Here is a 22,965-nt window from a genome sequence, read left to right on the forward strand (position 1 = left end):
CTTTAATCCCAGCGTTTGGGACCCAGAGGCAGGCAGATCTCTGAGTTAGAGACCAGTCTGGTCTACAAAGCAAGTTCCAGGATAGCGAGGGCTGTTACATAGAGAAAGCCTGTCAAAAAAAAAAAAAAAAAAAAGAACAAAATTAAGGAGCCCACACCTATACTCTGATGTGTGGTTTATTACTTTGGTGACTTCTTTTTTCCTCTTTTGAGAGTGTCTCATTATCTAGCCTGATAGACGTGTGCCCACTGAACTCACAGAGATCCACCAGCCTCTTCCTCCCAAAGGCTGAGACTAAAGGTGTGAGTCACCATACCCAGACCGTTTCTTTGAAACAAGTATCCATGGCTCACCTCAAGGGTGGTCTTGAGCCCCTGATCCTCCTACCTCCACTTTCCAGGAACTAGGCTCACAGATGTTTATCACTCTATCAGTCTCTAAGGTGCTGGTGATGGAACCCAGGGCTTCACTGATGGTCGGTGAACATGCTACCAAGTGAGCTACAGCCCATCCTGCTATTTTGATAACTCGTCCTGAAATTCTTTTCTGCACTGAAACCAAGGATTCTGCTTTACCTGAATTAAGGTTTTCTAAAAGATTTTTAAAAATTTAAAGAAAACTTGACGACTCGGTGCTTGCTGAACACTTCCTGCTCTTCTGAGAATTCAAGTTAGATTCCCAGCACCCACATCCATCACACACCCAGCTCACAACCATCTGAGACTTCAGTTCTGGAGAATCCGAAGCCCTCTTCTGGTCCCTGCGGGCACTGCAATGCACAGATCACATGCAGACAAAATACTCATATACAAAAAAATTAAATCTTTATTTTTTAAAAGATTTCTTTTATTATGTATACAGTGTTCTACCTGCATGTTTGCCTATATGCCCGAAGAGGTCACCAGATCTCATTATAGATGGCTGTGAGCCACCACGTAGTTGCTGGGAATTGAACTCATGACCTCTGGAAGAGCAGCCAATGCTCTTAACCTCTGAGCCATTTCTCCAGCTTTAAATCTTTATTTTAAAATAAAAGGAAATAAAAAAGTTTTAAAGAAATTCCTCAGGCTGCTACAGGTGACAGAATGGAGCCCCCATCCCTGTTGCTGTTGAGAGGCCTGCACAGAAGCTGCCCCCATGGGCACAACCCAGTGGTCACTAGATTGTCCAGGTGTGTCACCATCCACCTACCAGTCATCTACAGCCCTGGCTCTAAGAGTGTAAAATCGACCTTTAACTTAATTATGTGCGTTTATGAGACTGAGTGTTTTGCCCACACATATGTCTGCACTTGTGTGTGCCTGACGTCTTTGTCATATCTCCTGGAATTGAAACGTGGCAGTGGTTGTAAACCACCATGTAGGTGCTAGAACTGAACCCAGGTCCTCTGGAAGAGCAGCTAGTGTTCTTAACTACTGAGCTATTTCTCCAGTCCTGGAAGATGTTTTATGGGTGTATGTTGTTTAAACAGAACCCCAGCATGTAGCCCAGGCTAGCCATGAGCTTGAAATCCTACTGCCGCAACCTCCCAGCTGCTAGAGTCCTGGGGTCACAGGCAAGAGCTCCCACCCCGTCAAGCCTAGCCGCCTCATTTCGTGGAGCTGCTTGGGATCTACGCCTGGTATAGGCTGGAAGGGTCGGCACATTAGCCAAAGGCTTCCTTCCTGTCTCTTATGGGGCAGACACCTCTTCAACTGCTCTGACATCTTAGAGCTGGCTTTGGGAAGGGTCGTTCTCCCCGTCTTGGCTGCTTCCTCCCTTTTCTGAGTTGTCTTCTGTTGTCAGATCCAGTCTGTCTTTGGGTGGAGTCCAAAGCCTGGCTGTTTTTCAGACCAGAGACTAGAGACAGCGGCTGGCTTTTCAGGAGTGTGAGCTGCAGTTTCTGTCCTTCTCACAAGATGTCACCAGAAGGCCTTCTTTGGAATGGAGGTTGACAGTGCCGCAGGCCCTTCCTGTGAGGCACTAGGTGGTGTCCCTGAAACCTGGGTCTGAGCAGTCACCCTCACCTGGAGTAACTGCTGGGGACTAAAAAGGGTTTCTTCAGTTCCTCAGCTCCAAAATGAGTTTGAGAAGTGGGTCGGTATGTGGGTGAATTAGATTTTCTTTCCCAAGTTCAAGCTTGAAAAGGGGGATCTTTGATGTCCCCTCTGCTTTACAAGTGTCTTCTTTTCCCCATGTGTGTGTGCTGTGTGGTGTGCATATGTGAAGTGCAGAAGTGTGTGTGTGTGTGTGTGTGTGTGCAGACCGAAATTGATATCAGACATCTGCCTCAATCACTCTCCACTTTATTCATTGAGACAGGCACTCTCAATTGATCCCAGAGTTCAAGGATTCAACTAGTCTGGCTAACCAGGCTGTCCTGGGTTCCTCTGTCTCTGCCTCCTGAGCACTGGGATTACAGGCTACTGCCAGGCCTGCTGGCTTATTCATTTGGGTTCTGGGGATCTGAACTCCTGTCCCACCTGTTCAGCAAGGACTTTTCCACTGAGCCATCCGCAGCCCGTGTTTTCAAGGGTCTTGAGGCGGGTATAGGAGGGAAAGTTGGCCTGACTTCCCCTCTTGTCCTGGGTAAGGAGTGACTTGTTTTATTTTTCTGAAACAGTGTGAGAATGCATAATTAGAGGCGGGAAGGGTGGCTCGGTGGTTGAGAGCACAGACTGCTCTTCCAGAAGCTCTCAGTTTGACTCCCAGCACCCACATCAGGCGACTGACTCACAGTGAGCTTCCGGGAACTCTGGCTCCTCTGGCCTCTGTGGACACCTGCACCCCTGTGCACACACTGACACACAGACACCCCCCCACACACACACATAATTTAAAATCCCTCACAGGTGTGCCCTATTTTGGGGTTAAGATGATCCCAGATGTAGTCAAATTGACAACCAAGAATAGCCATCACACAATTCCTGCAAATTGTCCTCTGACCTTCATGCGGGTGCCAGGGCACATGCATGTCTGTGTAGACACACACAATAAATTAATAACTGAAATAGAGCCAGGAGATGGTGGCACACGCTTTTAATCCCAGCTTTTGGGAGGCAGAGGCAGGAAGATCTCTGAGTTTCAGGCAGCCTGGTCTACAAAGCGAGTTCCAGGACAGACAGGACTATACAGAGAAAACCTGTCTTGAGAAACTAACAAAATTAAAAAAATAATTGGCAGTCACTATCACCCAGAAAGACAAGCGCTTGGCCATTAGATGTTCAGAGAGGCTGTCGGATGTTTGTTTCCATTTGTTTATGCCACCCTTCTACTTTTCCCTCCTTGGGTCAGGACTCGGGTAGGACTAGCTCAGGGCTAACCTGGGCTACAGTTGAATTCAAAGCTGGTCATGGAAATTTAGTGAGACTCTGTCTCAAAATAAAAAGTAAAAGAGGGGGTGGAGATATGGCTCCACAGTGAGGTGCTCCTGCTGCTCTTGCAGTTAGTTCCCAGCACCCATGGAGGGGCAGCGCATGACTGCCTATGCCTCCAGCTCTGGGGCATCCAGCACCTTTGGCCTGCCTGGGAACTGCACTCATGTACAGACACACACACACTTCAAACTAAAGATAAATCTTTGGTTTGGTTGGAGTAATTTTGTTATTTTTAAGACAGAGTCTCAAGTAAGGTGGTGGTGGCATACCTTTAATCCCAGCACTCAGGAGGCAGAGGCAGAGGCAGGTGGATCTCTGTGAGTTCAAGCCCGACCTGGTCTATAGAGTGAGTTACAGAACAGCCAGAGCTAGAGAGAGAAACCCTGTCTTGAAGGAGAGAGAGAGAGAGAGAGAGAGAGAGAGAGAGAGAGAGAGAGAGAGAGAGAGAGAGAATATGATGCCTGGGCTCAGAAATATATCTTTTAAAATTATTTTCAAAATAAAAAGAGGGCTGGAATGTAGCTCAGTGCATAGAATGCCTGTCTGGCATGCATGATGCCTTTGGTTCCATCCCTGGTACCCTATTAACTGGTCACAGGACAGGAGGATAAGAAATTCAAGGTCATCTTCTTATATAATAAGTTTGAAGCCAGCCTAAACTGCATGAGATTATGCTACAAAAAGATAAAACCTCAGGTGAAAAGAGAGTTAGGGTATAGCTTAATGACGGAGCTCTTTCCTAGAATCAGCAGTTGATTGCCTGCCTAGAATCCCCCAGTGAGGGGCTGGGTGTGGCTCAGTGGTAGAGCCCCTGCCTAGAATCCCCCAGTGAGGGGCTGGGGTGTGGCTCAATGGTAGAGCCCCTGCCTAGAATCCCCCAGTGAGGGGCTGGGGTGTGGCTCAGTGGTAGGGCACCTGCCTAAGATGTGCAAAGCTGCTAGTACTGAGAAATAAAACAAATAAGAAACAAGTGAGTGTAAGATACTAATCATACCCATGTGTCCCTTTCCTGGTTTAATATCTTCCCTGGGAAACATGCCCAGTCACCAGGGCCACCATTTCTATGGCTTTCAGATGGAAAGTTTGTGAGATTTTGGGACAGTAGGCTATTCCACACACTGCCTGGTGTTGATGTGTCCACCGTGATGAGTTCCAGAGTTACGGATTCTATGACTGTTAGCTTGCTGTCAGCTGAATTCTTCTTTCTTTCCAAGTTCTCAGGTGCCTTTGCTTTGCAAGTCACTAACCAGCATGCCTAACAGCTCATTCTGTGGAAGTCTGTCCCCACTCCACCAGGGCAGACGAGGTGTTTGGGACACAATGAGTCTTGGCAGACTTTGTTTCCCAAGGTGTGCTAAAGGCAGGACCAGGCTTTGTATCCTGGACAAACGCAATAGTGCAGGATGGAATCTTGTATGAGAAAAACGTTGCATCCTACGATACGAAGGGAGCTTGCAAGATGAGTGCTAAGTTCACAGACTCTCATTTTATGATTTATTTATTTTTATTTCTTGTGCATTAGTGTTTTGCCTGCAAATATGTCTGTATAAAGGTGCCAGACCCCCTAGAACTGGAGCTATGCAGAGTTGGGAGCTGCCATGTGGGTGATGAGAATGGAATCCAGGTCCTCTGGAAGAGCAGCTGGTGCTCTTAACCACTGAACCATCCCTCCAGCCCTACAGACACTCATTTTAAGTCGTGTTGTAAGTTAGAAAAGCCAGCTTTAGCTGGTTTTGTGTTCCCTTGCTGACATGCTTTCCTGCCATGCAAGAAGTCTTGGGTTCCATCCCCGGCACTGCAAGCATTGGGCGTGGTGTTGCACACCTGTAATCCCAGCGCAGGGATCCTGAGGAAGCAGGAGGGGCAGAAAGAATCCTCAGATACATAGAGATGATGAGGCCAGACTGGGCTACATGAGATCCTTTCTTGACAAAAATGGGGGGTGGGGTGGGTGGCAGGTGAAATGGCTCAGCAGGTAAGGGCGCTTGCCACTAAGCCTGACAGCCCGAGTTCAATCCCCAGGACCGCTGCATTGAAGCGAGAGAACTGACCCCCAAAAGTTGTCTTCTGGCACCCACATACACACAATGTACACACGCATGCATGCAATAAACAAGCAAACTAGTAGCGGGAACAAAGGAACAAAGGCCAGGTTTATTCCGTTCGTTCATGTTTGGGTCAGAGAGCCTCAGAGTGGCCTGGAGGATGCGGCAGCAGTCGGGCTGGATCAGCAGTGCGGCGTGTTGTCATCGCCGCAGCGAAGGCCACAGCCGAATCACATTTCCTGATCTTTATTTAGTTAAGCTACAAGCCTGGAGGAGGTTCATTAGTGATTTTTATTTTTAGAGTTTTCAGGAGAGTAATGAAGTCATTTATACTGGGCTGGCAAGATGGGTCACTGGGTAAAGGCACTTCCCACCAAGCCTGATATAACCTGAGGTCTGAGCCCCAGGACGCTCATGGTGGAAGGAGAGAGTCGAGTCTTGTAAGTTGTCCTCTGACCTCCACACTCGTGCGGCGACACTTGTGCGATCGCACACGAATTAGTAAATGTAAATCAATCTAAATAAACAAAAATGGATTTTTTAAAATATATATATATATATTTATTTATTTATTATGTATACAATGTTCTGTCTGTGTGTATGTCTGCAGGACAGAAGAGGGCACCAGACCTCTTTACAGATGGTTGTGAGCCACCATGTGGTTGCTGGGAATTGAACTCAGGACCTTTGGAAGAGCAGGTTAAGAGCTCTTAAGCACTGAGCCATCTCTCCAGCCCCCATGTATTTTTTTTCCTTGAGGCAGGATCTCACTATGTAGCTCTGCTCTCCTAGAACTCACTCGGTAGACCAGGCTGGCCTTGAACTCACAGAGATCCACCTGCCTCTGCCTTCTGAGTGCTAGGATTAAAGGCGTGCACCAACACTGCCCAACCAAAGCTGCTTCTTGTGTAGCAGAAAGGATGGTGGTTTGGGTTGGCTTTTGTGCTTTTGAGATAGGATCTTAATATGTGGTCCAGGCTGACCTTGACTTCTTCATCCTCCTGCTTCAGCCTCCCCAGCACTAGGATGATGAGCCTGAGTCCCCATACCTAGTCTTAGATAGATAAAATCTAGGGTAGCAGTAAGTCATGGAGAGAGGGGAGAAAGGAAGAGACAGAGGACAGAGAGGCAGAGAGAAGGGGTGGTGGTGGTTTAGGGCCAATGTGAAGATTAGGGGGTATGGCCTCAGAGGAAGGGGGAAACAAGAGTTTGGTATTGGACATCAAGGTGATAGTATTTGGGGCTGAGGACATGGCTTAGTGGGTGAAGTGTTGGCTGTGTAAGCATAGTAACCTGATTTGAATCCACAGAACCCATGTGGTGTGGCACACATCTGTAAGCCCACGGCCAGGGAGGCAGAGAGAGAAGGATCCTGGGACCTGATGGTCCATCAGCCTTGCTGAATCAGTGAGCCCCAGGCTCAGTGACAGACTCTGTTTAAAAGGAAAAGCTGGAGCCAGTCCCGTGGCACTTGCCTTTATCCTAGCACTCAGAAGGCAGAGGCAGGGTCAGGCAGCTCTCTGTGAGTCTGAGGCTAGCCCAGTCTGCACAACAAGCTCCTGGCTAGCCAGAGCTACAGGGTGAGGTGGTCTAAAAAAGAAACTTAAGGTAGAGTGATATACCTGTGGCCTCCACACATGTGTGTGCAAATATGCACATGCATCACTACACGTATATACACAGATGCAAACGCTTACACACGCCACAGGCTGCACAAAGAAACACGTGCTCAGTGGAACAGAACAGGTGGAACTTGAGATCATAAATGTCAGTTCCCTCTCCCAAACAATTAGAGAAGGACGGAAAACAACCCGGCCATCAGTAGCTTTTATTCTCATAGACGGTAACCAGGAGATAGAATGGGAGGGAAAACACCATTTATGCAGCCAGTTAGAGCACTTAGCATTACGCCTAGTGAAGCCCAGAGAAGACCTCTATGGCGTGGAACTGAGACAGGCACATCATCTACTCTGCAGACTATGATCAAGAGGCAGGGTGCAGCAGCATATGCCCGTGGTCACAGGATTGTGAGTGTGAGGCTAGCCTGGGACACTTGGTGTCTGGAGGGGAAAAGGAGCGGATGCAGATCGATGGAAAGCGAATTTGGATGATCCGGCATCCTGACAAAGTCCATTGCTTTCCTTAAATTAGTTTACCCAGCAAGGCTGATGATCCTGGTTAGAAATACCAGCAGCGAGCTTGCTTCCAGACGTAAGGAAGTCAGTGCTTACATTCAGATTACAAGTAAACGTGGGCCAGAGGCTGCCTCTGTGTAAAGTGCTTGCTGAGTGGGGATGAGGACCCAAGTTTGTATTCCCAGAATCCATGTTTTTCTATTTCTTTTTAAGTTCTCATTTGTAGTTCCAGCATTGGAGAGACAGGAGGATCGCTCACTGGCGAGCTAGCCTTGATGAATCTGTAAGCTCCAGGTTCAGTGAGAGATCCTGTCTCAAAAAGTAACATGGCAAAGTGGTAGAGAAGGGTGGTGAAATTTTTTTGTGCTCTAATAAAGCTTGATTGGAGATCCGAGGGTGGAGCTAGCCACTAGTTAACCATAGCAGCCAGGCGGTGATGACACACACCTTTGACTCCAGCACTTGGGATCTCACGCCTTTGATCCCAGTACTTGGGAGGCACACGCCTTTAGTTCCAGCACTAGGGAAGTGGAGACAGGATCTCAGACCCATTCAGTCTGAGGATTCCTAGAGACAGAATCTTGCTATTCAGTCTCAGGAATTTGTAGAGGTAACCTCTAGTGGCTGGCTGCTCTGCTTCTTTGATCTTTCAACTTTCATCCCCTAAATTTTTTTTTTGTTTTTATGATTAAGACCAATTAGAATTCAAACTACAGAGGAGGACACGCAATGAAGACCTCTGGCCTCCAAACACATATGGGCACACAAGCATGAACACGTACACACACATGTAAATGAGAAAGTCAGCCAGGCAGAACAGAACAGAAAGTTCAGAAGGCCTTGAGTGTGTATAGAGACAGGAGGTGGGAAAAGACAGTCTGTGAAATGAATGCTGTTTGGGTACCTGGATGGGCTGAGGACGAAGCTTGGTAGAGTGTTTGCCTAACATGCATGAAGCCTTGAGTTCAACTCCTGGCATCAGGAGGTGGAGGCAGAAGGATCAGGAGTCCAAGGTCATCCTCCACTACACAGCTGGTTTGGAGACAGTCTGGACAGCATGAGTCCTGTCTCCAATACATACATCCTGATTCTGGGTGGAAGAAATGGCCACTCAGGTGGGAATGGAATGGTTCTGGCAGCCGTGTGATTGCCAGACACAACCAATGCCTCAGGTTGCGGACCCAACCCTGGGCCTCTACGTGACCATTAGTGGCAGTGGAGGACCCAGATCTCAGGTCAGATCCCCAGCTGCAGTAGGACCATGGGCCCCTGCATGGTCCTTAGCAGCAGCTGGGTCTGGATATCACCACTGCCCCCATCTGTGGCATGGCCCCAAGACACTAACTTAGCCCTAATCTTGGGCACCTACATGGCCTTTAGTGGCAACAAGAGCATCGGACATCAACACAGACTCTGGCTGCAGTGGTATCACGGACCCTGACAAGGCCCTCAGCTGCAGCTTAGACCCAGATGTCCCCATGTCATTGAGTGGCAGTGCAGGCCACATCCTGGTCCTCGGATATCAACCTGGACTCAGGTATCTGGTTTGAGCTTGGCCTTCTTCATGGCACTCGGTGGTAACCTAAGCCACGTATGACAATATGACCCTGGGTGCTATAGGGCCATGGTACCAAACAAGTCACTTGGCAGCAATCTGGGCCTGGAAGACACCCTGGGTCCCAGTGCTAATGCAGGCCACCTATATCTGTATGGCGCCTGCTGTGATGTGGCCACTGACTCCACCCAAGCCACAGGCTCTGGCCCAGATCCCGGGCCTCTGTATGGGCCTTAGTGGCAATCTGTGCCACAGAGTTGTGATGCAGACCTGGGCTGCAGCTGGGCCAGAAGTGCTCTTTATTGCTGATCCATCTCTCCAGCTCCCCGCAATGACATTTTTTACTTTTGCTTCTTTGAAACAGGGCCTCTTTGTGTAGAACGGGTGTCTTGGAACTCGCTATGTATACCAGGTTGGCCTCTCGAACTCACAGAGGTTCTCCTACCTCTGTCTTCCACGTGCAAGGGATTAAAGGCATGTGCCATCATGCCTGGCTTCCAAAATGACATTCTTAGCATGGACTTTTAAGAAAAAGATGTATCAGGGAGAAAGTGAGACCACAGAGTATGGGTGTGGGCTTCTAAAGGAGCAGCCTCTCCCTTATCTTCATGAGTCATACATACTATTCTGGTGGGGTTTGAAGCTATGACCCTCTAAGATAAAGGTTCTCAACCTTCCTAATGCTGCGACCCTTTAATACAGTTCCTCATGTTGTAGTGACCCCCAACCATGAAATTATTTTGTTGCTACTTCATAATTGTAATTGTGCTACTGTTATTAATCATAATGTAAATATCTGTGCTTTCTGATGGTCTTAGGTGACCGTTGTGGAAGGGTTGTTTGACCCCAAGGGGGTTGAGACCCACAGGTTGAGAACTGCTGCTCTAAGGGTTGCTAAGGAACCCAAAGGAAATCCACAGGGTGGGTCCTGAGTGGCATCTGGCGGGATTTCTATTGTCAAGGTAAAACGCCAACTCTAAGGCATGCAGGATGTTGGGGCATCTTCACCGCAAAGGAAGTTAACTGTCTTGTCTGAGATTCCCAGAAAATATCTAGGAGAACGAGGTTCCACTCATGATCATACAGCTGCAGCCCTACACCTGGTTCCTGGCTATGTTAAGGTAAGATGTCTTTATATAGAAGGAGTATTATCTCTGTGTTGGTCACCTTCACAGCAAATGCCAGTGGGCTCAAGTTCTTGCTTCTCAGCTGGTGGAAGGCATCCAAGCATGCTCAGGAGAGGGCGTTCCTTTCCTTTCTCATGTTTTGATAATTTCCCCTCTTTCTATTCTGCCTCATAAAGAATCAACTGTTTCCTCTCAGTTGGGCAGAAGTATCAGCGATAAATCCTCCGATACAGTTTCAGAACCTGGTGTGAATCCCAGGTATATTTCGCACAGCCCCTGCAAGGCTGGCTTGATCACTGGTTCAGGTTGTCTCCTGCATGGTAGCTTCTCTGGGCTCCAACTCAAAGACCCAGTGTTAGAATCTGGTCTCCCAAATCTGTCTGAATCTTTTTCGGGTTCCCAGCTTTTTGGCTGTTTCTTATAGAATCAAATAACCCTTCAGAGAACATGGCTTAAAGAGAAGGCTGTGTTCAGGGTTCGTTCTTTACTTCCCCTTATGCTCATGGCCCTCATCATACTTTACTGGTAGGTCACCATTGTGTTCCCACAGAATAGAACTGATCTTGCCCCCTCTCCTCCTCTCTTCCTTCCCTTCTGGACACTGAGCCTCCAGGATCCTCCCTCCCCCCAGTGCTGTAATTACAATATCACCAACATTCCTGGCTTTATTTATTTATTTACTTACTTTTGTTTTTTCGAGACAAGGTTTCTCTGTGTAGCCTTGGCTGTCCTGGAACTCGCTCTGTAGACCAGGCTGGTCTCAAACTCATAGAGATCCGCCTGCCTCTACCTCCCGAGTGCTGGGATTAAAGGTGTACACACTATTGCCTGGCTATTTATTTATTTATTTATTTATTTATTTAATTTGGGTTCTGGAGCTGAGACTCAGGGGGGGCGCTTTACGGACTGAGCTATATCTCTAGTCCCCTCTCCCTTTTCTTCTTTTTTAATTATTCTGGGAATCCATGTATCCCTATGCTACCAGGCCCAGGTAAAGTGTAAAAACTACTATTATTTGTGGTGCTGGGGGACTCCATGGGGACTGACAAGGGCTTCATTTCTGGTTATACCACCACCACCCCCTTCTTTAGAGACAGGGTCTGACTATGTAATCTTGACTGACCTGGAACTCACTATGTAGACCAGGCTGGCTTCATAGTCATAGAGATCCATTTGCCTCTACCTCCTGAATGCTGGGATTAAAGGCCAGTGATACCATGACCAGCTATCCCTGGCACTTCAGGGTACATCTTCATTAGCTTTGTGTGTGTGCCATGCACAATACTGTTGTTTTAAAATGGTGCATGCGCCCGCACACACACTAGTCTAAGGATCCTATCCTTTTGATTTTATTTTCCTTTGTGTGTGTGTGTGTGTGTGTGTGTGTGTGTGTGTTTGGAGGTCAGAAGACAACTGGTCGGAGTCGGTTTTCCTTCTGCTATATGGGTCCTGGGCATCAAACGAAGGTAATCAAGCTTCATAACAAGCACTTTTACTGTAACTCTGAACCATCTTACTGGCCCTATTTCGGTTTTTGGAGACAGGAGGATATCATGAAAAAAAAAAAGGGAGGATATCATGTATCCTAGGTTGGTCCATAATTCATTTACATAGCCCAGGATGACCCTGAATTTCTGATCCTCCTACCTTCATCTCTTTGGTGCTGGGATTATATAGGCATGCTCCCCGACAACAGGGTCTCATAAAATTTAGCCTGGATTCGAACTTCCCTACGTGGACTAGGATGGCCTTGAACTCCTAATCCTCCAGCTTCAACCTCCCTAGGGTTGGGACAACAGGCGTGCACCTCCAAGCCTGGCTGCCCTCGGATTTACAAGCTTTTACAAGCCGCATTCCACCAGCACCGCCCAGCAACAGCGACCGGAATGCGGCGCGCACGTGTCCACGCCACCAGGAGTTGCTCCGGCAACTGCCCGCTCTCTCAGCGCCGAAAGATGACGCTAGTATTTTGAGCCGGGTCTGCTCCCTCCCGTGAGGCGACGATTGGCTGGCTGGAAGTCCGACGCGGATTCTGTCCAATGTACAGCGCCACTCTTCTGAGGGCGGGACGGCGTGGAACCTGCAGAGCTGGTGGTGAAAGCGCGTGGCCGAGGCGGGCGAGAGTGGATGCTGCAGGTGCGTGGTCTGCGGGTGCCAGGGGGGGTCGGAGCCTCTGGGGAGACGGCGTCCTGGTCCCGGCCGTGCGTATCTTCCCGGCCCTTGACATGGATCCCCATAGATCCATTCAGCCACCCACCTACCTACCCATTCACCCCTATGGATACATCCATTCACTCATCCATTTGCCTACCCTTCCACATAGTTATCCATCCATCTACCCACCCACCCATTCAACCACCCACAGACCCATTTATCCATGCATCCAACAGTTCTTCCATTCATCCATCCTTACAAGTTGGGTGTGGTGGTAAATGGTTGTAATCTCAGCATCCCGGAGGCTTAGATAGAATTGCTGACAGCTTCATTCCAACCTTTTCTACCAAATGAGACTCTCGTTCAAAGAAAAAAAAAATAAGGATTCTTTGGGTTCTTTTTATGTATTTGTGTCACTCAAGGCGTTGGGACATAACAGGACAGACTAGAAATCCCAGACTTAGGAGCCCAGGTTCTAGACTGGAGGAGATCACATATTAGTCGTCTTGGGTACCATGGAGGCAACTTTAGGGAATCTATTTCCTTCCTTGACTTTGTTGAGGCATAGTCTTCTGGTGTCTGCTGCCCAGATGTGCCCCGGGCTTCCTCTACTGTCCCCACCTCCCCATGTCACCGTCGAAAAGGTGGGATGCACACCCTGGCATCCAGATTGTTATGTAGATCCTAGGGATCAAACTCAGGTGCTCAAGCTTCCGTGGCAGGTGCTGTTACCCACCGTGTCTTCTCCTGGCCCTGTCTTATATTAGTTGCTGCATGAAGCAGTGTCTCTGGTTCTCATTGTCTCAGTGACTAGTGAAGTTCTTCAGTGTCTGTTCAACACCTTTGCCCATTCTAAAATTAGTGTGTGTGTGTCTTTGTGTATGTGCATGCATGCGTGTATGTGTGTGCATGCCTGTATGTGTGTGCCTGTATATGCGTGCGTGTATACATGCTTGTCTCTGTGTGTATTCCAGAGGTTAACCTTAGACGGTGTTCCCCATCCACCTTGTATTTTTATGACAGGGTTTCTCATTGGCCTGGAACTCACCAGTTAGGCTAGACTGGGATGGAATTTAGGTTGTCAGTCTCGGTTGGCAAGTGCCTCTACCTGGTGAGCCATATTGCTGCCCCTCCCCCCCATTTCTTTTCTTGTAGAGTGATTGGCAGGCATGCCCTCCATGCTTTCAGTTGTCTTTTTGCTAGCACTGTCCAATTGTTAGTTTTTAACATTTCTTTTGTTATTTTAATTTTTTAAAGAATTGCTTATTAATTTTGTGTGTGTGTGTACCTGCGTGTATGTTTGTGTACCATGCATGTGTAGGATTCCATGGAGGTCAGAAGAAGAAGCGTCAGATCTCCTGGAATTGGAGTTCTAGGCAGTTGTGAGCCACCATGTGGGTACTGGGAATTGAACCCAGATCCTCTGCAAGAGTAGTAAGTACTCTTGACTGCTGAACTGGCTCTCCAGTTTCTTTCTATTCTGTTTTTAATTGTGTGTGTGTGTCCAGAGGTATTGGGTCTGAATCTAGAGTTACAAGCAATTGTGAGCTGCCTGATTGGTACTGGGAACTGAACTCGGGTTTTCGAGACAGGGTTTCTCTGTAGCTTTGATGCCTGTCCCAGAACTAGCTCTTGTAGACCAGGCTGGCCTCAAACTCCCAAAGATCCGCCTGCCTCTGCCTCCTGAGTGCTGGGATTAAAGGCGTGCACCACCACCTCCTGGCTGAACTCAGGTTTTCTGCACGAGCTCTTAACCTCTGAGCCTCTCTCTAATCCAAGACATAACTTTGTAGTGATGATGTAATCCTGCGTAGTTTTCCTTTGGCTACCTAGTTTCTGGTATTTTATTGGAGAGACCACAGTGTTCTCCCGGGCCATCAGCGTTCATCTCTGGAAATTCCGACAGTCTTAGGCCTGGCCTGTTAAAGTGGTGCCTGCCTTTAATTACCACTCCCAGGAGGCAGAGGCAGAAGCAGTTGAATCTCTGTGTGCTCAGGGTCAGCCTGGTCTACATTATGATACCCTGTCTTTAGAAAAAGAAAGAAAGAAATGTGTATTAGCCTTGGGCTCTTTTACATGTGGGGTTTGGTCCATCCTGAGGTAGCTCTGTGTGTGTTGTGAGGTTCATATACATCTTTCCTCTTGGCTCTCCAGCATCCTCCCCCACTTGGTGAGTAGATTGCTCTTTGAATTGTCTCGGCACCCTTGTTGAAAGTCTCTTAACCCCAAACAAAAAGCAGATGTTTTTTAGAACGACCCTCATCGCCTCAGTTGTGAGTTGCTCTCTCTCAGAACCTTGTGATGCAGAACCATCTTTTCCACCTTCTCAAATAGACTTCGTGATTAACTTTGTAAGGCTAACTTCCAGGGTGACCGCAGACCTCGCTTCTCTCCGAAGCGGTGTGTAAATATTTGCTGAACTTTTCTTATTTCTTTAACGAGGTAATTGGTTGGCGGCGGCACCCCTATTTTCAGTGTCCCTGTGTCAACAGTCTTTCCTTTTACAATTTCTTATTATACTGCTAATTGAAATTTGTAGCCTCTGGCTTCGAATACTCCTTTTTCTTTTAAAAAATGAGGAGGTTTAATTTAAAAAAAAAAGAGAGAGCTTGGAGTTTTCCGATTCTAGAATAGAAATATTCTTTCCATGTACCATAGTCTGGGCTGCAGGTTCGCGTACAGCTCCGCCTCACAGTTACATGCCGCAGATTCGTCCTCAGTCTTTCATCCTCTTCACCCATGGATGGAGCATAATACTGGTCACGGCTTGTGTAGGGGCATGTCTTTGTCTAGATTTCGAGAGAATGAAACTGTCCCCTCATATGTACTGATTAAAGGCCATGCAGGAAGCACTTTATCGGCAGCCGTGGCCCTGGTTAGCGTGTTCTAGTGAAGTTTCCTTTTGTGGTATAGTGGGCAGGTATCCTTGCTGCTGTGTTTAACAGCATAACCCTTGTAGCACACGGCTTTTCCCTTCCTACCGGTGACCCACCTGCACTGTCCTTTCCAGGATGGTAAAACATAAGAGAAAAGGTCCCAAAGGGACAGAAAAGAAGAGTAAAAAGCAAAAGATAACATCATCAGAGGAGTCACTGCAGGCATCTGATGCCGGGCCGGGCAAGGAGGCGACCAACCCCAAGGTAAGTGACTCGCGCGGAGCAGCCACACATGGGAGTGCTTAGTGTTTACTGGAGCGGTTAGGAGACAGAAATTTGGCCTCTGTGTGGGTGCCTATGTTTACTACGGACTGTGATGGACCAGCCTGACCAAGTGGAGGGCCTGGGAGAGTGGGGCCTCCTGACTGCACTCCCAAGGAGCTTCTCTCCTTGATGTGTGTAGGGTGTGATCCAGGCACTTCTGTCTAAAATCTCAGGTCTAGAGGCTGGGCCGTGGGTCAGTGGTATAGCACTTGCCTAGCGTGTGGGAGACCCTGCCTTTTACCCCAGCACCAGAAAACAAGCCGAAACCTTCTTATCAATCATGTCTGTTACTCATGTATGTACTCTTGCACCTCATGGTGCCTGTCTAGAGGTCAAAAAGACAGTTTTGGGAGTCAGTTCTCTCCTTCCACGATGTGGGTTCCAGGAATGGAACTCAGTTTATCAGGCTTGGTGGTAATCACCTTTGCCCACTGGGCCATCTTACTGGCCCAAACAATCGATTTTAATACTCACTGAGACAGGGTATGAACAATGTTAAATGTTGTGTGGGTTTGTTTTTCACCCTATAACGTGTATCTGCCATGTGTTTGCAGATACATTGAATTGTACATTTTTATATATTTATTTAGGTATTCATGTGTGTACCTTCATGGTGCATGTGTTAAGATCAGAGGACAACTCGTGGAATTCAGTTCTCTTTTTCAACCAATATGGGATTGAACTTGGGTCATCAGGCTTGGCAGCAAGCTCCTTTACCTGCTGAGCCATATTGCTGGCCACAGATACATTTAAATTTTAACCTTTCAAATCTTTTTGTTACCTGTAAAGTTCTGGATATTAAACTTGTTCATTGGCAGTAATTCACTTTTAAAATTAGTTGCTTACTACCCTCCAGACACCATCAGATGCTACTATTCCAGGGTTGTCAGTTAACACGGAATAAGCCCTGGTCAGATGCACATGTGTCGGTGTGGCTGGTGGCTGGGCTTTGCCGGACTCTGTTGTCGTGTTATGTCGCTCAGGCAGGCCTCAAATGTGCAGTCCCATTGCCTCTGCCCCCGGGTGCTGGGATCACAGGTGTGTGATAATAGTCCTGGCAAGACGCCGTCTGTTCCCCGTGCTGGGGCTGGAACCCAGGGCCTTTCCCGCGCGAGCAGCAGCTCAAGGGCACAGCCCTACCTTCAGCTCCCCGCCCTTCCTCCTCACGCTGTCCTCGCACTTGCAGGGAACCTAATGTTTGAGAGGAACTGCCTCAGCCTTGTCTCTCTCTCTCTCTCTCTCTCTCTCTCTCTCTCTCTCTCTCTATGTCAAGAAAGCAGGAAGCGATCTGGGCATGCTTCCTTCGAGTCTTTCTTATGCTGGTCTGATTGACAGCCGGTAGTTTCCAGGAGAGCCACAGGCTGTGTTTGCTTTTGTGGTGCCTGCAGGTGTCAGTAGGCAGAGCTCTAGGCTGTTGCGTGGGTCTTTGGAGGAGGCCTGCCTATGAGGCAGTGACGTTCTGGTGGCCTGGTCAGCAGAGGACTGACCAACAGGGGTCGTCAGCCACACTCCTGCTGAAAGGAAGTGGGATTCCAGGGTGCGGTCCTCAGCTGGCAGGCACTGTGGCCACTGTGACTTAGGACTGTAGCTTGGGGACTTAGGTCCTTCGATCTCCTCCTCATGTTTCTGGAAGCCAGTCTTGCTTACAGAATGAGGCCCTTCTCTGCCTAAGAATGCTGGTGTCTGGATAAAAACATCTCTTCCTTTGGCTCTCATGGGAAATTGTCAGAAGGATGTGTGAGAGATATTTTTTAGAGAGGAAATAGGGCGAGCTGAATCTAAGTGTTCAAGAAGGTTGGGTCGCAAGGCCTGCAGCCCGACAGTCTCATCACTCAGGAGCTCATGGAAAAGTACCATGCTGCTCCAGCCCTGTCCCCCTGTGGCTCCAAATGAACCTCTGGATTCTGCAGCAGGGAAGGAAGAAGCCCCTGTCCTTACTTGGACTACTCCATTCTCCTCCCAGAAGTGTCCATGTGAGGAGCTCCCAGGGCCTGCATAGCCTCTTCCCACAGCTCAGTACTCTGTGCCTGAGCCAGGACCGCCCAAGTGTCCCCAAGTGCTGGGAACTTCATTGCCCCTTGGGGAGCGGTTTCCATGGAGCTCAAGTTCCACTTGGGGCTCTGGGCCCCGTGGAGCTGCTGCCTGTTTGGGCCATGGCCCACTGGGTCCTGGTGCCGAGGCCTGGAGTGTGTGGACACCTTGCCCTAGCCCCTGCTTACAACCTGGTCTGACCCTGGGCTGTGGAGAAGTGGGTGGCCTTTGATGCCCTGCATAGGGAGAGAGTTCAAACACCCTACTGGGCATCTTGGAACTGGTTCCCGTTTCCTGACTGCTAGTCTGAGAAGGCTCTGGCCCTCCTGCCTCCCTCTTCCTGGATTCCCACAGGCAGCATATTTGTGGACCTTGATGGGAGCTGGAGTTCACAGCAATTCCCTACGCTTAGATGCCCTGGACCACAGGCGTTTCGTCCTTGTCTGCTGTAGGAAGCGCTTCCTGGAGCCTAGGCCCCAATCTCTGCCTTAGCTCTTCCCAATGGGTCTCTTCCAGAGAGCTGCATTTGCACTCAGGAAGGGTTGGCTGGACCCCAGGCTGGGCCACATTAACTTGCCTGGTACCCATTTGAGCTGGGTCAAGCCAGGAGGTGGCTGTGTTTCTGAAGATGCCACCTTCCCTCCCTGCAGTCACACTGTGAACGCTGGTGAAGGCCAGTGCCAGGAGCTTAGATGTAGAGAACAGACTGTCTCTCACCAGAACTGGTCCAGCCAGATGCATAGTGACCAGTCACTGGAGAAGGGAACAGATCATGTTCGCTCGCTCGCTCTCCTCCCTTTCTCTCTTTCCCTCCTTTCCTCCCTCCCTCCCTTCCTTTTTTCCTTCCTTTCTTTTTTTCTGAGGTTATGCTGCAGCTAGGGCAAGGGTGATAGTAAAAAACTTGCTTTGCAGGCATGCGCATTAACCATCTGGGGAGTCTTGACTGAATTTGTTTCCTCTGCCAATTAAAGACTTAAAGGTCAGGAAAAATCTTAGACACAGCAGAGCAGCTGCAGGTGACAAACTTTGTTACAAGTGACGGAGATAGAACTCACGAACGCACACACCACAAAGATTATGTGTACGGCTGGCCAGCTGGTGGCATCTGGGTCCCCAGGGGTGCCTTTCTCATCGATGGTGGGTCCTGCCAGGTAGGGCTCAGACTACAAGACAGCCATCAGAGCTGCTGGCTTTGTCACTGGGCGGTGGACCTTTAGAAAGTCACATGCGTCATGTGGGCATGCAGCCTGTGGTTTCTTAGGAAAGCATCCAGAGGAACTTGGGAACTTTATGGTCTGGAAACTGCCCAAATCCCTCTCGGCCAGTAACTGGCGGGCTTTGTGGCTGGGCACTCACCTGTGGGATATGTGGTGCTAGCTTTCATAACAGTGCCTGGGAACCATATCACTTGTCTTGAGGGAGTGGCGAGAAGCTGAATTCCATTGGCTGTGGACTCACGGATCTTAGAGTCTAATTCATCAGTCTGCACACCAGACTGCGTGGGTTCTTCTGGGCTGTGTGTTGTGGGAGGTCCTGCCTCCTGCTCTGCTCCCTGGCTGCCCTGTCATCTGTAATTGTTTTGTCCTCAGCGACCTCAGGCGCCTGCTCTGCATGGTGCACACGTTTGTTTACCCATGCACCAGGTTTGGATTTTTGACCCATGTCTAGCTTGGGGTCTTGGGAACATGCTGTGGGCATCAATGTGAGCCTCTGCACTTTAGCTACCCACGAGATTCCACACTAGGGTTGTATCATGTTGTGGGAACCTGGTACCCAGCAGGAGTGGGGCTCTTTGAGTGGCAGCCCCTGCTATAAGTGTTTTAAGTTACAGCCCCTCCTGTGGGTGTGCCCTTATCTTGCTGCCTGACTGTTGTATTTTGTTGTTGATTCATATAGTCTCATACAGTGTTACCCTCCCAGGAGCCGGGATTACAGGCATGAGCCACTGGGGCTGGCTGTACCCGTGGTTATTGATGCTCAGTTGAGAAGCACAGCTCTATTTAAAGGACACAGCTTGGCTTGGGTTATAGAGTACTTTCTTAGTTCCATCCCCATCATGGCATAAACAAAGGGAGCTGGTGCACTCAGGAGGTAGAGGCAGGAGGAACAGAAGATCCAGGCTATCCCTGGCTGTATAGCAAGTTGGAAACCTGGGTTACATGAGACCCTGTCTCAAGGGAGAATCTGTGTCCATGAGTGAGCCCCTGATACCCCCAGTTAGGGTTATAGTCCACGTGGTCACCCCTAAATGTGAGCAACACCAAATGGACTGACCCAGCAAGATGTACTTATATACACTGTGTGTGAGAGACAGCAATAAAGAAAAGGTCGTGAAGCTGAGAGGGCGTGGGGACGGGGAGGAGCTAGGGTCAGGGACGTGTTGGGTGGAAATGATGTAAGTATAGTACTCATGTCTGCAGTTCTGAAAAATAATAACATGATAAAAATAAAAGCAAGTAAAAAATAAGCTGTAAGAATATATGTTCTCATGCACACACACACACACACACATATCATACAAACAAAAAACAACCCCAAAACAGAAAATTCCAAGGGGGGGGGGTAAAACAAACCCAAGAAATCCAAAACAACAGCAACAACAAAAATGTGTGAATTTTCATTGTGATTTAATTAGTGCTTGTGAAAATCTGCACCTCCATTGTATGTTCATAGATTATCTTTGGCTAAGTGTCTGTTCAGCTTTTTTTTTTTTTTTAATTTACTTATATTTTTTGTTTGTTTTTTCAAGACAGGGTTTCTCTGTGTAAAAGTCCTGGCTGTCCTGGAACTCGCTCTGTAGCCCTGGCTATCTTTGAACTCTGTAGACCAGGCTGGCCTTGAACTCTGCCTCTTGGGTGCTGAGATTAAAGGTGTATTGTATTGGGTCTGCTAGAGAAGTATGCTGTGGTGAGCTCCACACCCAGCTCCTCACTGGGGCCTTCTAGGCAAGTTCTCTGCCACGTGCCTGCTCTAACCACCATAGCAGACCTGTGGCTGCATCTGGCCAGGGGCTGTGGTTTGTGTTTCTGAGGTCCCAGGTGCAGAGCCCTCTTAAAGCAGGTGTCTTCCTTGTCCATGCCTGTACTCTCTAGCCTGTGCCCAGCTCTGCTATGACAGAGTGCTAATATATAATATAGGCAGTGGGTCCTGCCCTATAGGATCCTTGGATCCTTAATTGTGGACAGCCCAGTGATTGCACTTGGAGGAAAGAATGGACCAGCCTGTGTGGGTCAGTAGCAGGAGAAGTGTGACTAGGTCTGTCCTCACTCGACAGGACTGACTGCTGGCTCGGCGTCGGAAGGAATGAGGGCTGTGTGTCTCTGCAGTTTGAAGGTTGCCATGGGCACTGCTCTGTTGAGGGCCCCCTGGAAATGCGAGGGCTGAGCGGGGCTTCAAACACTGTCATAGTCAGCACGTGTGTCTGCATGGATGGGACTGAACACCAAGAGGGTGGTTTGTTTAGAGTCCGTGTACTCCTGAGATCAGACACACCATCTCCCTAGCCCACAGGACAGGGCTGCCACCCAGGGCCTCCCTCTTCTGTCTCGCAGAGTGACTGCCAACTCATCTCCCAGTGGCAGCTCCTGGGTTAAGTGAGTACAAACCAAGATAAAGGAAAAGGAATCCTGTCTGGAAACCAGGGGAGCCTGGCGCAGTGTTTGAGTTCTGGTGGAGGCCAAGGACGGGCGTGAGCCGGTATGTCATGGACTGATGATGTCTGGGGCATGCGAGGGAAGAGCTGGCCTCAGGAAGCTAGTGTCTGTGTAACCGTCTGCCATTGCCTTCACACCTTGGAACTGGCCCAACCTAGGATAACTTGGGTCACTGCCTATGGGCAGAAGTGACAGTTGAAAACCTGTGTAACTCCTGTGTTGGGACCTGCCATGCCATCCTGGCAGGGAGGATGGTGCCACCAAGGTCTTGCCCTCCTCTTCCCTAAAAAGATATCGCCACTCCCTCAGATACTGGTAGATTCTTAGGAAGCTGCAAAACTTCACAGAAGGCAGTCCCAAGTACCCTTTACCCAGTTTCCTGCGGTGGCAGCTGATGCCCTGTGTTGGGGTCCACAGTGACAAAGCCTGGGTGAGACTGGCTTGTTCGGGCTTCAGGAGTTTGGTGTGCCTCCTGTGTTTCTGTGAGCGTGATCCTGTGCAGTCCTCGAGCACATACTGATGCCCATAGCACTAGTCAAGATATAGCCGGTCCCCACAGGCCTCACCCGCCTACGGAGCTAGGGGCTTCTGGGATCCTTGTCTATGGAGCCAGGGGTTTCTGGGATCCTTGCCTACGGAGCCAGGGGCTTCTGGGATCCTTGCCTGTTGAGCCAGGGCTTCTGGGATCCTTGCTTTTGTGACAAAAACTGACATAAGTGTTTGCGATCACAGGTTTTTGTTTCTGTGGAGTCAGTGCCAGGGTGTGGTTGCTGGGTTGCACAGCGCAAGTATATTTAGTCTTTAGGAGAACGGCTGTGTGACCCCCCCAGACCTGTGAACGAGTAAGATGGATTTCTCTGCCTGTAACATCCCCCTTTTCTGTTTTAGCTGTGGGAATCATGGAGTTTGTCTTTTTTGAAGATGGGGACTCGCTGCTGGGCTAGTACCCACAGATCTCCCTTCCCTTCCTCCCGAGTGTTGAGGTCAAAGGCATGTATCACCAGACCTGGTGTGTGCAGTGCAGGCAAGGGAACCTGGGACCTCGAGCCGACTAGGCAGCCTTTTCACCAGCTAGGCCATCTCCGGCCCTGGTTAATGTTTGATGTGCCCTATCTCATCTGTCTGTGAGTCACCTTTATCTCTTTCTCCTGGAGCTTCTGCCGTGGCCATCCTGCTGCCCCGCTAGTCCCACTCAGAGCGAGTAGTCAGTCACTTCATCGGCCTCTGCCCACATTCCAGTACCTCTCTGTCTCTTTCCCCCAGCCTGGGGTCAGGGCTGTGGAAGAGGAGCTGGTGGCCGGCCAGCTGTCCTCACTGCCAATAGAAACCTGACAGTTCTCACTCTGCTCCAGAGGAAACAGGACCCACTCCCCATCTCCAGGCCAGCTGTGTTCCCAAAGTGCCCTCTGCTCCAGCATCTGCCTCGGTCAGCCAAGGTGATGTTTGTGTGCTGGGCTTTCTCGTTCCTGATAGAGAATAACTCAGTGAACGTAATTGGAAATGTTTGTTGTTTTTCCTGAGTTGCACACGATCGATGTAAAAAACATTAGCAAATACAGAAAACTGCACAGGAAAAGCCACAGGCAGTTCTGTCTCCTCAGGGTGCTGAAGTTCTGGATGTCCCCAGGGTGCCTCCCTATGCTGAAGTTCTGGAGTCTGCAGTGCCTTGGTGTCCTCACCATGGTGCTGGAGAGCGTGACCCACACACC

General features: G+C 49.1%; 1 protein-coding gene across 2 annotated transcripts in view; it reads left to right on the forward strand.

Annotated features, from left to right (window-relative positions):
- The first annotated feature begins 12,283 nt into the window (after nt 1–12,283).
- C3H7orf50 (chromosome 3 C7orf50 homolog) overlaps nt 12,284–22,965 on the forward strand; it is a 100,227-nt gene continuing 89,545 nt past the window's right edge. For both annotated transcript variants that reach the window (XM_057764198.1, XM_057764197.1), the window contains exons 1-2: nt 12,284–12,354; nt 15,383–15,512. In XM_057764198.1, the coding sequence (XP_057620181.1) occupies nt 15,384–15,512 (129 nt within the window). In that variant the 5' untranslated portion in view covers nt 12,284–12,354; nt 15,383. The remainder of the gene's footprint in view (nt 12,355–15,382; nt 15,513–22,965) is intronic.

The sequence above is a fragment of the Chionomys nivalis genome, chromosome 3, assembly GCF_950005125.1.
Source record: "Chionomys nivalis chromosome 3, mChiNiv1.1, whole genome shotgun sequence".
NCBI classification, from domain to species: domain Eukaryota; kingdom Metazoa; phylum Chordata; class Mammalia; order Rodentia; family Cricetidae; genus Chionomys; species Chionomys nivalis.